Below are 14,001 nucleotides of genomic sequence, written 5' to 3'. Positions count from 1 at the left end.
AACCTTGAGTTTGGCAAATTATGGCTTAAAAAATTCATTAGGTTCGAAGTCAATTGATATTTTCTGTCGACATAAATTAATATTTTCTGTCTACATAACATATGATGTGAGCACACGACAACCATATCTGATAACCATTTTAAGTTAAAACACACAGCAAATAGGATCAATGGAAACGCCAAGGTTAAACCAAGAACATGATAACCATATCTGATAAACATAAACCAGAAAAAATTGACTGATGTTAAACCATCTGCCAACATGTTGAAGGCAAGCCGAATAATAAGTTCCAAGATACCAACACTGAATAACAAGAAGCTCTTCATCCCACTTTTCTCATAGTGGTTTTGCATCAGAAACATGAATCAATCATTCTGATCTTTAGTGCCATGAAACTAAGTTTACTGTGTAAAGCTTTGTATACGGAAACTAAACCCACACCATGATGCAAGATGGTAGGGATCATACAAAGTACAAGAGACGTCAAAAGACTGTATTCAAGTCCAATCCTCAGAAAAAGAAGTGTACACTATTCTCACCTTCATTCCAAGAAACTTCTAGTGGAATCGCTCTTCCAAGTTTGGATCACTTAGCATAGGGTTCAGGAAACTGTGTGTGACTTAACTTTGAGATAGTCCAAGCACTCTGTCCTGCAATATCTGTCCCAACTTCTTATATAGATTTTGCTGCTCCTCCAAAGTAAGGCTGCTTAATATCTGGAGCGCAAGGAAACAACATAAAGAAGACAATAACAAGAATGGAATCAATTCCACACAGCTATAAATTTCCATATATGTATGAGAACAAGTGATTACCTCGTCCATAATCATCTCAACTGTATAATCTTGGGGAACAACAAATGACTGATGATAGATGTAGGCGAAAACAGCCATTACCATCTGGAAACACATGTAAACAACAGTTGAAAAACACACAAAAGATTTCTTACATTGAGCTGTTAAAACTACACAGAAAGAAGAAAATACTAGCAGCTTGCCTGGCAGTCCATTCTGTCTGTAAATCCACCATGTCCAGGTATACTATCACCAAAATCCTATGTCATCCGAGAAAAGGGTTGGTCAAGGAGGTTGCAAGGGGTATGTGAAAGTTCGTGAATGTCACAATAACAAACAAAAAGAATGCACCTTAATCTTGAAAGCTCTCTTGAAACCACTTGCGAAAAAGCCTCCAAATGGTGCAATAATTGATGCAAATAAGCCCAGGCACAGAGCATGCCACTGAACTGGCAAAATTGCTATCTCTTTCCAAGGCAACTGCAACATATCACTAAAAGAAAGTTACTGAGCTGATCATATTCTGTTAGACAGATGCATACACAAATAATTTAAATGAATGTCAAGAACTAAAAAATATTGAATTAGCAGACTTCAACTAGAACATAACACCATCCATGGCAGTGACTATCGTGGGCTATCAGCAAAGGTTGGAGATAGTTAGTCCACTTTGTTCTTTTACATGCAGATGGTAGCAAGTTTGTTGCCAAATCAACACTAACGAAATATGAGTGAAGGGCTTTTTTACTTGGGTTGCTCATCTAATTTGTCCATTCATGATAATGTTTCTCCATCCCTCACTCACCCATTGAGAAATCCATCCTGGCAAGGGATGATACTCTGGCATAAAAAGTGGACCAGGGTCACAGTGAAGCCAACCAGTTGATAAATCCTGCATGCATTTCAGTCATATGAGCTTTATCAGAATAGCATGGCCCTTTTTTGTTTAAGGATGAATGAATTCCACAATGAGTTACCTTCCTTGGACATGTCAGCCACTGAAAATGACCAAAGACATTTGCAAGCTGCATAAAAGATAGTGAAGAAATTATGTTGATATGCATTCCCAATCTACCAATATATCTTCCAAGATTAGACCCATCTGCCATTGATCTATGGACTTTCCAACATTTTCAAAGCTTTGCTTTCAGTACATGACAAGTTTTGATTTCTTTTTATGATTAGGTACACCAGCTTCCCTCAGATGATCAAAGCACTATGATTAGGTTCAAACATGTTATTTGCAGCATAATGCGCTTTGAGCATCAGAAATCAATCATCTTGCAGAATCAAACTACCATCAATGGCACAAAACCATGAATGAGGATTCTTTACTTTTTTTTAGTTCTATAGAAAACAAGAAAGTTGGAAGACTGAATCAATCGCAATGTAAAAAGTTCTTACCACAAATGCAGAGATCGTAGTTGCAACCGATGCTCCGATGAAACCCTCCCATGTTTTCTTAGGAGATAGCTTGATTAAAGGAGTTTTCCCGAAAAAGAAACCAAAGAAATAAGCAGCAACATCATTGACAGCAATTAGAGATGCTGGGAGAAGGAACCTTTATAAATCCATGACTTGTTAGATTTCAGTAACATAACATAACAGAGTAAAAGATGAAAATATGTACAATGTACTGAAGCTTTTATATATCTTCTTCCTTTGAGTGAACCGGATAAGCAAAAGCAAGCCGATAGAAAATAGATAAAACAACAGATTTCAGAACAAACCTAGAATTCTGGTGCAATAAGAATTTGCTGTTAGGAAGTCATTCAGATGATACATATTTCATAATGATTCACAGTGTTATCTTTCTGTTGCAGATCTTTCAAATGTAGATTAACAAGGCAGGATATGGTAGTTCCGGTATGAAAGGAACGAAAGGTATCATTCATCACTTAAACAAAAAGTAAACAAACTACTAAGAACTACTTCAGATTGCATGTTACCAGAAGATGCCTTCGAAAATGTTGACTACAGTAAACGCAGACTGAGTGAAGACAACAATGAGGATCATATGTGTCCATGCAAACTGCCCAAATTGATACTTGTACATCTTCTTCTTTAATGTAAGAATGAACCACATGAATCCTAAATCCAAAACAAATGGAATAAGATTCATAGCTCAACAAGCTAACTGCAGAACAGGCAGATAACAAGGGAATGCAGATAAAAGTAACTTAATGCAGAGAAGTTAATTGACACCATAATCATTGTGAAGTGCAAGCAAGACAATCAAGATGGAAAAATGCTCAAGGACTTATATGTACAGAGAATGTGTGTGTATCTTGCTTAATTTCAAAAGGAAAATAGATACAAACCTGCTATGTATAAGAAATAACAAATAACCATCTGATACTTGATGAGCCTACTCACAAGCCTATAGAAAATTTTATCTGAAGTTACGGTATTCACAAGCCGGTGACTGAGAATGCGACCATATACAAACAGCATAGCCGTGAAGTAAAAGTGCCTGCAAGAACATATAATTAATGCCACCTGAGCATCAGTCTCTTAGGTCCCACCACAACATCAAAACGGGCATTGGGATTTTATCTTACCAGTTCAAGATCCTGAACCCAGGCAGGCGTTTATCTTCATGTGCTTTTCTGAGTAGATTGAAGAGCTCCCTTGCCATGAATATTTGGATAATAACAACCATGGCCCAAATATAAAGATGACCTAGATAGAGGATCAACAGGAAGCCCGCAAGCATCCACAGAGATGAACATGCACGAACCCACATTGATCTATATTTGTTCTGATCATAGGCAAGTAAATGATTTCCATTTGCTCTGCCCATCTCGACAGGAAACTGACACCAAAAAACATGGTCACACACTTTTCACCCCTTGCGGAGAAAATAAAAGAACAGGATCTTAAGCACGTAAACAGAACAAAAGGCACATCATGCGCATCCAAACATGATAGAAGTATCACTATATAGTCCACAATTAGGTGAAAGAGATTGATCTTTCCAGAAGGATTAACTAATATAAAGGCTATGTCACAACAAGATGAATAAACCTTAAGTTCCTTTCAATGCTAAGTATTTAAGAATCAACCACTCTAGAATGCTTGAATTTATAGAGAATGATCCGGTTCATCGATCCATACGCAATGCACATGGCAAGCACCTAGAAATATGCATGAACTGACCCAAGCAACACAGGCAGACACAGAGAGAGAACATAAGAAGAGGCATATATGCATTTATGTAACAATATACAAACCTCATTAGAACGTCTCCTATGCCGAACTCGACCAGAAGTAGGTGTAGCGGGTGCATTGGTACCATGATCCTTCTGCATTGCTCTTATTAAATATATTGCTACTCTAATAAACTTTCAGACAACATAAAACACCCCCTGCACCAATAAAACACAATGACTAAGGAAAAAAGAAAGGCTGGGTGTCTTCTCCAAAAAGAAAACTATATATACAAATACAAAGAAAATGTCCAGCAATGGATATGAAAGAAACCACCATAGACACATTGATCACCTGAGCAGAGAACCCTTCTTTTATTTTATTATTATCTGATTAGATTTCTTCCAATCACATTGATCTTTTACCTCCTTGAAAATGAAAGGCAAATTCAACCCAAGATTCTTTCTCTTATCTATATTTTCATGCATCCAAAGAAACTCAAACCTGTAGTACTAAACCAGACATTCTTCAACACAAACAAACAACAAAAATGGATAACAGGGGGGAAGCGGAATGAATCGTTAACAGTGGAAAACCATAGCAATGCAAATCCGTTATTTACTACAAGGAACAAGGAGGAAAGAGAAAACAGGGGACCTTACACTGTGAATCTGAAAGTTTTCCACGTCCTTTGATTGCAAACCCAGATATGTTGAAGGATCAAAATGTCATAAAAATGGAAGACAATGAAAAGAGTCCTTATGTTTTTGAGTTCTTTGTTCCCAGGGCGCCACCGATTCGCAGGAAACAAACAGAAAGAAAAGTGAAGAAACATGAAGAACTCGTCATCTTCCAGGGACCAAACAACTTGGAACTGCCATAAACTGCCACGTGGATTGGATTCAGAGAGTTAGTTGAAATCGGTTTCTGCTTTTATTCTCGCTCTGGTCCCTTTCTTGGGATACCACGACTGCTTAGGTTCCTGGCCCAACATTATTGAAAAATGGGCTAAATTTCTCAGCCCATTTTATTTTTATACAATTTTAAAACGTAATTGTTTTTTATTACAACGTCCAATCAATCCATTTATTTTTATTTTAAATTAAAAAATTACTTATGATAAATAATTGATTAATTGTTATTAATCAAAATATCATTTATCTTTCTATGTTACGTAATACTGATATAACATGTTAACATATTATAATTAATATTAACGTAACTATTGATGTGACATAATCATATGAAATTTTCACTTTTTACATTAATCTACGTTAGCATCATATGTGTATAAAACTGATAAATAATATTTTAGTTAATGATTGTTAATCAATTATTAGTTATAAAAGCCTATTTGAGTATCAAAATACCATTTATCTTTTTACGTAATGTTAATATATCACAATGAATGATGATGTCATATATCGATGTGACACGATAACATGATCATATAGTATTTTCATCTTCCACATTAATGCACACCAGCGTTACATAGACTTTAAAATGACAAATAATAGTTTGATTAATAACAATTAATCAACTATTGGTTATAAAAATTTATTTGACTCAAAATAAAAGTAAAAGAGTCTGATTAAACGAAATAAAAAAATAAAATTTTATTTAATTTTTTAAATAATTCAAAAAAAAAATAAAGCAATATGCTATTTATATACATTTATATGTATAAATATGCATAAATTTATCATACTTTGACTTCAATTTTATTTTTGATGTTAGTGAAAATTTTAAATCTTAGATCCTTTGTATCAAAAATTTATAGAATTAATTACATACCGCCGTGTATCACCACGGTGAATTAAGGTCAAAGGTTGGTATTCCATGACTTTTTTATTATAATATGAGAACATAATCCATAAAAATTAGATATTAACTATATCGTATTCTCAAAAAAACGTTTGAGAGTTTAAAATCGACTAGAATACCTTAACTTATCCTTAAGTGCTGTGAACAACGTGGCCTCGATTTATTAGATTAATTTTCACTTTTTCAAAAATAATTTTCTTGTGTTCCCTTCTTCTTTTATATTTTAATTTGAGATTTTTGTAATTTGAATAAAGGTAAAATAAGGACAAAAATCATGTGATGGGGGGGCTGCCTTGGCTTGTTCAATACACCCAAAAAAACAAAAAAGCCCCTATAACTAATTTCTGTCTAGGCCACATGAAGCAAGCCCTACTTGTCTTCTTCTCATTGGTCTGACAGCCATCGCCCACCATGGTTGAGTCAATCATTAGGGAAAAATATCCAAATACCTAGTCCAACCTTTATTTTGCCTTTAAATTAAATTAATTATAAGGATTTTGTTCAATCCAACCCAAACCCAATGAATAATTAATCTTTTTTTCCTATTTTTAACCTCTAAAGTGGCCCAATTTTTTAATTTCATTGAGACTATAACTAGTGACTTGATGTCCCACTTCCATTTTCCTTTTTTTTTTTTTTTGTCTCTATTACATTTCTCCATGCATATTCTTTGGCCACCAAAAAGTGTTTTTGAGGTATTTCAACTTTTTAAAAGGGTACTAGAATAATAATAAATTAATAATTTTATTATTTATTACCTTTATACACAATGAAATAATGACCCAAAAAAGAGATACCCATTCTTAATTCACATGCATAAAGGAAACATAGCCAACACATTTCATATGACAAATACATTTATTTAATTATCCAAACCTTATGCTATTTTTAATTAGATTACATTTTGCTAATTGCCCATTTGGTCCAAAAAAAAAAATTGTAATAGAAGTTTCATTTTGGGCTTTTGTCACCCATAAGGATAAGAGTAGATCTACCTTTTTTCATTTTCACTTAGTGCATTTGATTGTGAACTATGATGCCATTATCTTACCTAAAACATATATATATATATATATATATATATATATTTATTTATTTATTTATTACTTCCTAAAAATATTTTAATAAAATAATTTATTGTGTTGATTTAACTTGTGAATAGTCTAAAGATAGCTATGAATTAAAAGGTCCAATCAAGAGGTCTCTTTGAAGAGATTTAGAGGTAATATATCAATTATTAGAAAGTCCAAACTTAAATAATTCATGAATTTACATTTTTTAGACAATATATCTTTTTATATAACCAAATCTTGTATGGTGCAACTATTGAAACTATTTAAATTTGTATAATGCAATCAAATTTACAAAAAAAATTGTAAAAAATATACAAAAAGTGTTACCCAAAATATTTTTAATAACATATTTGAGAAATGTACAATCCTAAATCAAATTTGTTATAATAAATTTGGAGATGCGTAGTTATTTTTCATTGTAATTTTTAATGCTATTATTACTCATAAAATCAATATGAAAAACATTGATTTTTGGAATCTATACCTTTCTTGACCTAGTGGTCAAGATCAAGTGATGTTGAAAATTGAATCTCATGATCCTTATAACCTTATTTTAAGCTAAAAAAGAAGACATTAAATATGAGAAGGCAGTGGAGAGGGCTAAACAAACCCAAAAAGAAAAAAAAAAGAAAATTATATGTTTATGAGGCAAAATCTAACTACCAATAAAACAAAGTGATAATTAAAATATAGAAATACTATATAGTTTATGATAATTATGATAGCAATATCTAAGAACTAACTAGGTGAGGTCCTAATAATTGCCAACACCTATTTGCATGCCAATGATGCTTTAAGATTTTTGCAAGACTGAGACTTGTTTGATTCTTGATGCCACCTAACACTGACCCATGACCTGTGCCCTTAGCTTGTCCCCTTCCCCTCCTTCACACTATCATCATCCTTTTATCCCTCTTTCTTCAAGTTAATTACCAACATGCCACTCTCATCTAATTTGACTTGATCTTTTAATAATTCACAAGTATAAATTTTTATCTTCGAATTATATTATACTTATTATTATATGACGAGTAAGATACGAATATATCATAATGAATGATGATATAATATAATAATATAATTATGTGATATTTTTATTTTTTACGTAAATATTATATAAATATAAAATAAAAAATATAATAAAAAAATTTATTTAATTTTTTTTAAATAATTAAATTTTTTTTAAGTATAATAATTTTTATTTTTGGATGAAAGCTAGTGTAAATGTGAGTGTCGTTGATATTGAAACAACCCTTAATTGTAGTGGTTGATGAATTTCTTTTAATTATTATTTTATGTCATACTTTACAATTATTTTCATTGATTATTTATGATAGAACTAACAACATTTATTTAGCAATTAATTAAATAAGGATAACATTGTTTAATTTAAGTTTTACCCATTATTATCATCCAATCACCCTAGTCTTGAAAACTTTTTTCTTATTATTTTCATTAGTTTGAGAATTAAATACAAATGATCAGATCAAGTAACAAAGTAATTTTTTTCATTAATCCTTATGATTTTATTACATTCAGTTTAATTATGTTTTTGGTTTTATAATAAGATATAATAATGCTTTTAAAAAAATAAAATCTAATAATTAGATTTGACTTAAAAATATTTAAAAAAGATTCTTAATATATCGCACACTTGTCACGGCGTATTGGTTGGTTTCATAAAATTACTTATTGGATTAACAAACCAAAAAATTTCTTTTTTTTTTACCCAAAAGTAATACAGGGACAAAAAGGTAAATTCCAAAGTGCTAGATACTGACAGTGTCATCTTCGTAAATAACCCCAAAAGACACGGGTACTTATCCATCAGAAGAATTTGTCAGGACAATTAGATATATGAATGCGACCCACACCCTCCATTTCCACTCCCCTGTCTCTGGTATCTCTAAACTAGAGCTTCTCTCACTCTCACACAGACTCACTCTCTCTGCAAACGTCAAAGCTTTAGATCTGAAGAGAAATAACCCAGAAATCTTTGGTTAAAGGAAGATCTGGGTATGCCTTAGTTTTTTGTTTGTTTGTTGTCCTTGCTGTATTTTCAGCCATTTTCTTTTCTTGTTGCTTTGATCTCGATGTAAATGAAGTTTGGGGTTTTTGTTTATTGGGTTGTAGTTGGCTTTAAGAGAGATCTGGAGTGTTCTAGAGTTGTTCTTGTAGTTTGGTTTGTGAATGTGTGTGGTTTTAGGTGGAAAATGAAGGTTTTTGAGGTTTGGTTTTTGGTGATTGATTGTTAAGTGAATTTTGAGAAAGAAGTCAAGTTGGGGAAGTTTTGTTTTATTTTTTGTTCAAGCTGATTGTTTGGTTTAGTGAATCAAAGTAAGTGTTTCTTTGGTTGCTGAGGAATGTGGAGATGAAGAAGTTAAACTTCCTGTTTTTTTTTTTTTTTTTTAATGCTGATGGTTTGGCCAGGGAGTTTCATATTTTTAATAATTTTTGTAAGCTCAATAGATCGAGCTGGTATCTCTATTAAGCTTATTTGGAGGGGTATTCCATTAAAAAAAAAAAGCTCATTTGAAGGTTATTTAGTTTTAATTGATTCTTGAAGTAAGATGCATGTGTCTTTTCCTTGTAAATTCCAATCAGATATGCAAGATTCATTTTTCTTGGTTCTTGAAGTAGACATTCAAGGGTACTTTTTCTGTTTGTTCTTGCAATAAGTTATTCAAGATTCATTTTTACCCCCCTTGTAAATTTCAGTGTTTGAGAAACCAAATTTTCTGCAAGTTCAATTGCTTGATCAACTGCACTTTGGTGCAATATATATGACTGATTAACTCTGTTCTTTTAACTTCATTTTTAGTATGATCTGAATTAAATACTACTTGCTGTTAGTCAGCTTATTGCAATTTCCAAAAGACAAAAAGTTTATACTGGGGTTAATCTAGTTTTGTTTGCTATATGCCATAGTTGCATCATACATTGTTTAATTGTACCTTTGAGGTTCTTTTATATCATTTTAAATAAAAATTTTGCCATGAATTTTTTTGTTGCTAAAATTCTTGAAATTACTCCTAACTTGATGATTTACCATTGTTTGTGACTTTTGCTGTCAGGTGTTTATGTCATTTAGTCTTGTAAACTGCTGTTTCTAGCTGGTCAATAAGGTATATTTATATAGTTCTCTATTCCTGGTTTGGCTTTTCATGAGTACGTCAAGATGCAAAAATAATTTGTGTTAACGTCTATTAACTGCTTCTCCTGGTACAGACTAAGGTGAAGTGCTAGAGTAAATGGCGGTAACGGATGTGCAAAACCCTCTTCTAGGAGAAACTACTTGTGGTTCTTTACTTCAGAAACTGCAGGTAACGTGGCTTCAACTTTGTTCTCTCCCATCAAATCTTGTTTCTAGTCAATGTCTGTATTTGGAAATATTGCCATTAAAAAAATCTTCTGCAATTGGTTGTAGGAAATTTGGGATGAAGTTGGTGAAAGTGATGAAGAGAGAGACAAGATGCTTCTTCAGATAGAGCAAGAGTGCTTGGATGTGTACAAGAGGAAGGTTGAGCAGGCAGCAAAATCAAGAGCACAACTTCTTCAGGCCTTGTCAGATGCCAAACTTGAACTGTCAACTCTTGTATCAGCTCTTGGGGACAAAAATTTTGGTGGCATTGTGAGTAATTCCTTAATTTCATCTTATATTCAAGGTGGCTAAAGATAAGAGGAAGTTTACTGTAAAATACAGTGAAGTGGATTCCTCACTATTCTTTTGGGTTTGATTACAGCCAGAGAAGGCATCTGGAACAATCAAGGAACAACTTGCGGCTATAGCACCAGCGCTTGAACAACTGTGGAAACAGAAAGAGGAGAGAGTCAAGGACTTTTCTGATGTGCAGTCACAGATTCAGAAGATATGTGGGGAAATTGCTGGGAATGTCAGTGAGCAGACAGGGTCTCCTGCGGTGGATGAGTCTGACTTGTCCCTCAAGAAGTTGGATGAATATCAAGCAAAGTTCCAAGAACTTCAAAAAGAGAAGGTAAATTCATTGCCTTAGGTAACCTGGGTTTTTATATGCATTATTACCACTAACTGCTCATTGCTTTGCAGAGTGATCGGCTGCATAAAGTCCTTGAGTTTGTTAGCACCGTGCATGATCTCTGTGCTGTCCTTGGGATGGACTTCTTTAGTACTGTAACTGAAGTTCATCCAAGCTTAGATGACTCTACAGGTGTGCAGTCAAAAAGCATTAGCAATGACACACTATTGAGGTTGGCCAAGACAGTCTCAGCTTTAAATCAAGATAAGAAGCAGAGGCTTCATAAGGTATTTCTGTCGTATATAGCAATTCTTTTTCTTTCTTTCTTTTTTCTGTTTGAAAATCTGCTTTCCGTTTCTCCTCTTGATACCATGTTACTTGAGCTGCTGGACATAGATATATGACCTTATGGAATCATCCTTATACTGGACATAGATATAGGAGCCAATATATTCATCTTCATACATCTGTCCCAAGAAATTAAATTATGAATTCAACCTGTTCCTCTTTGGACAGCTTCAAGAGTTGGCAACTCAGCTAATTGATCTTTGGAATTTAATGGACACACCTGAAGAAGAAAGAAAATTATTTGACCATGTTACCTGCAACATCTCTGCATCAGTTGATGAAGTTACTGTTCCTGGTGCTCTTGCTCTGGATCTGATTGAGCAGGTAATCAAATTTCTTAATTCTTTGTTTAAGTTTGAGTGAGAACAGTTGCTTTAGTTCATTTTCTTTTGTCATGAAGGCGGAGGTGGAAGTTGAAAGGCTTGATCAGCTAAAGTCAAGCAGGATGAAGGAAATTGCTTTCAAAAGGCAAGTGGAGCTTGAGGAAATATTTGCCCGTGCTCATATAGAGATAGATCCAGAGGCTGCTAGAGAGAAAATTATGTCTTTGATTGATTCCGGGAATGTTGAGCCTGCTGAGTTACTAGCTGACATGGATAATCAGATAGCAAAAGCAAAAGAAGAAGCCCTTAGTAGAAAAGAAATATTGGACAGGGTTGAAAAATGGATGTCAGCTTGTGAAGAAGAAAGTTGGCTTGAAGACTACAATCGGGTATTTATGATCTCTCCCTCAACCTCCCTTTCTCTCTGGCTTCTTGCTCCCAACTCTCTCTCCCTTGTGGGTGGATGTGTCAATTCTCATTGAGGATCAGGAGCAATTCTGATGATAAACCTTTCATTCTAACATTATCCCATTAAGCATCTTGGCCTGAAGTGCTGTGGCTTGACCTCTTGCTAATACCTTAGTACTGATGAATTCTGTTGGAGGTATATAGGCCCCTTGAGAATTCTAATGACCTCTTTACACTTTAGAGACTCCTATCTAAAGTTTCCTGAGTGAGCTAATAGCAACTAGCAGTAAAGGTTCTTTGTTTTCTGGGGCCTCAACTTATCCCAATCTTCCTTGCTGAACGTTTGGGATTTGGTGTATATGAGTGACTGCTAGCTCATCAGCATCTTTAAGTGTTATGCCCCTGTAAATCTATATATGGTAAAGTACACTAAAGACATAGATTTCATGGTGTTCTTCCATGTGAATGCTCATAGTTTATTATCTGTACCTGACATTGAGTGTTTCCTTTCCACTGATATTATTCTGCTGAAACAGGATGAGAATAGGTACAATGCAAGCAGGGGTGCACACTTAAATCTCAAGCGTGCCGAGAAAGCTCGTATTCTGGTCAACAAAATTCCAGGTAGGACCATCTAGAGTCATATATACAGGACGGTGATTCATATGCCACAGATGGACATCATTGGCATATGGTGATTCATATTTCCTTTAACATTACGTGGTAGAGGAGAATTGCTATAACGCTACCACTTTAGATCTGTTTAGCATGCGTGTATGGCCAGAGTTTTTTGTATTAACTGGTTTTATTGGCCTTTTGTAGGTATGGTCGACACCTTAGTTGCCAAAACTCGGGCTTGGGAAGAAGATCGTGGGATATCATTTGCGTATGATGGTGTTCCCCTCCTTGCCATGCTAGATGAATATGCCATGCTCAGGCAAGAAAGAGAAGAAGAGAAGAGGAGGCTTCGGGTAAGATTCATTTATGAGTTCTAACTATGTAGCTTGAAGCATGGACCTAAGAGCCTCTCATTTTGCGTGTATATACAGTGTTGTTTACTTTTCTACTAAATGTAGTAACTTATGAACGTACAGGATCAGAAGAAGTACCATGAGCAGCAAAACACAGAACAAGAAGCCATTTTCGGTTCAAGGCCAAGCCCTGCTCGACCTGCTAATACAAAGAAGGTGGTGGGCCCTCGAGCAAATGGAGGAGCCAATGGAACCCCTAGCAGACGGTTGTCTCTAAATGCTAATCAAAATGGAAGCAGGTCTGGAGGTAAAGATGGGAAGAGGGATAGTATGAGGCTGGTGGCTCCTGCCAACTACGTTGCCATATCAAAAGAGGATGCTGCCTCCCATGTTTCCGGAACCGATCCAGTTCCAGCATCACCCTGATAATAATAAAATGAGAGATTTTACACCCCCTTGTCATGCCTACTAGTGTTATTACCAGATGTTCAGTGTATTGGTCCGAGACGAAGAGCTGTTGTTCTAGGGATATAGTCAGTGACTGGAAGAGTATACTGTTATATTACTTGTGTAATATTGTGATATTTTGCATTTGGAAAAGCTGGTTTTGATTCATATTATTTTGCATTAGTCAGATTTGTCAAAGTTGGTCTGGCAACAAGGTACCCTCTACATCATTGTCAGCATTGAAAGTCTCTCCACTGCTTTCCTCCCCATTAATGATATCCCATTAATGCACCCGCCTTTTTCAAGAAGCAAGTACATATGGTACTGAAATTGAGGCCTGGAAGAGGGTCCATACTCCGTAGAAATGGTAACTTTTTCTCCATCTTTTAGGTGTGGAAGGGTAAGTTACAGCTAACAGGTAACGAGTAGAATCTTTATCAAGAATGTTTGTTTGCTTTAAATTTGTTCCATTAGAAAATCAATCAATCAATCGATCAATCAACTTGAAGGTGTTTTTATCCTAATAATTCAGGTCTATATATTTATCTCTCGTCACCGTTGTGTATAACTCATGGAACATAATTTGTAATTTGTATGTATTTGTATTACCGAACTTGAAATTCGGATCCCATGTTATTTATTTTACAATAAATACGATTTTCTCAACG

The 14,001-nt window shown here is 34.4% G+C and overlaps 2 protein-coding genes across 2 annotated transcripts; one reads left to right on the top strand and one right to left on the bottom strand.

Annotated features, from left to right (window-relative positions):
• Nucleotides 1-282: 282 nt before the first annotated feature.
• LOC18593422 (Phosphatidate cytidylyltransferase family protein) lies at nt 283-3,548 on the bottom strand. The gene is made up of 10 exons (XM_007020639.3): nt 3,356-3,548; nt 3,116-3,267; nt 2,744-2,885; nt 2,199-2,355; nt 1,772-1,819; nt 1,600-1,686; nt 1,146-1,274; nt 998-1,054; nt 816-899; nt 283-716 (listed from the first exon to the last, which is right to left on the bottom strand). Exons 1-10 carry the CDS (start codon nt 3,538-3,540, stop codon nt 621-623), a joined length of 1,137 nt encoding a protein of 378 aa, XP_007020701.3. The 5' UTR covers nt 3,541-3,548; the 3' UTR covers nt 283-620.
• A 5,188-nt stretch (nt 3,549-8,736) lies between these two features.
• Nucleotides 8,737-13,501, top strand: MAP65-2 (microtubule-associated protein 65-2). Its single transcript, XM_007020634.3, has 11 exons — nt 8,737-8,857; nt 9,916-9,966; nt 10,070-10,164; nt 10,269-10,472; nt 10,585-10,836; nt 10,908-11,123; nt 11,353-11,508; nt 11,585-11,896; nt 12,452-12,539; nt 12,738-12,886; nt 13,010-13,501. The coding sequence occupies exons 3-11, from the start codon at nt 10,093-10,095 to the stop codon at nt 13,310-13,312; spliced, it is 1,752 nt and encodes a 583-aa protein (XP_007020696.1). The 5' UTR covers nt 8,737-8,857; nt 9,916-9,966; nt 10,070-10,092; the 3' UTR covers nt 13,313-13,501.
• Nucleotides 13,502-14,001: the final 500 nt, after the last annotated feature.

The sequence above is a fragment of the Theobroma cacao genome, chromosome 7 (assembly GCF_053813885.1).
Source record: "Theobroma cacao isolate CCN51 chromosome 7, ASM5381388v1, whole genome shotgun sequence".
Classification (NCBI taxonomy): Eukaryota; Viridiplantae; Streptophyta; class Magnoliopsida; order Malvales; family Malvaceae; genus Theobroma; species Theobroma cacao.
This window is presented reverse-complemented; position numbering and strand designations above follow the sequence as displayed.

Coding starts and splice junctions, on each gene's coding strand:
- LOC18593422 (XM_007020639.3), bottom strand. CDS start 3,540: ATGTGGGTTCGTGCATGTTCATCTCTGTGGATGCTTGCGGGCTTCCTG. Junction 1,275..1,599: donor CAGGATGGATTTCTCAATGG/GTGAGTGAGGGA, acceptor GATATGTTGCAG/TTGCCTTGGAAAGAGATAGC. Junction 900..997: donor CAGACAGAATGGACTGCCAG/GCAAGCTGCTAG, acceptor ATGTGTTTCCAG/ATGGTAATGGCTGTTTTCGC.
- MAP65-2 (XM_007020634.3), top strand. CDS start 10,093: ATGGCGGTAACGGATGTGCAAAACCCTCTTCTAGGAGAAACTACTTGT. Junction 10,473..10,584: donor ACAAAAATTTTGGTGGCATT/GTGAGTAATTCC, acceptor GTTTGATTACAG/CCAGAGAAGGCATCTGGAAC. Junction 10,837..10,907: donor AAGAACTTCAAAAAGAGAAG/GTAAATTCATTG, acceptor ATTGCTTTGCAG/AGTGATCGGCTGCATAAAGT.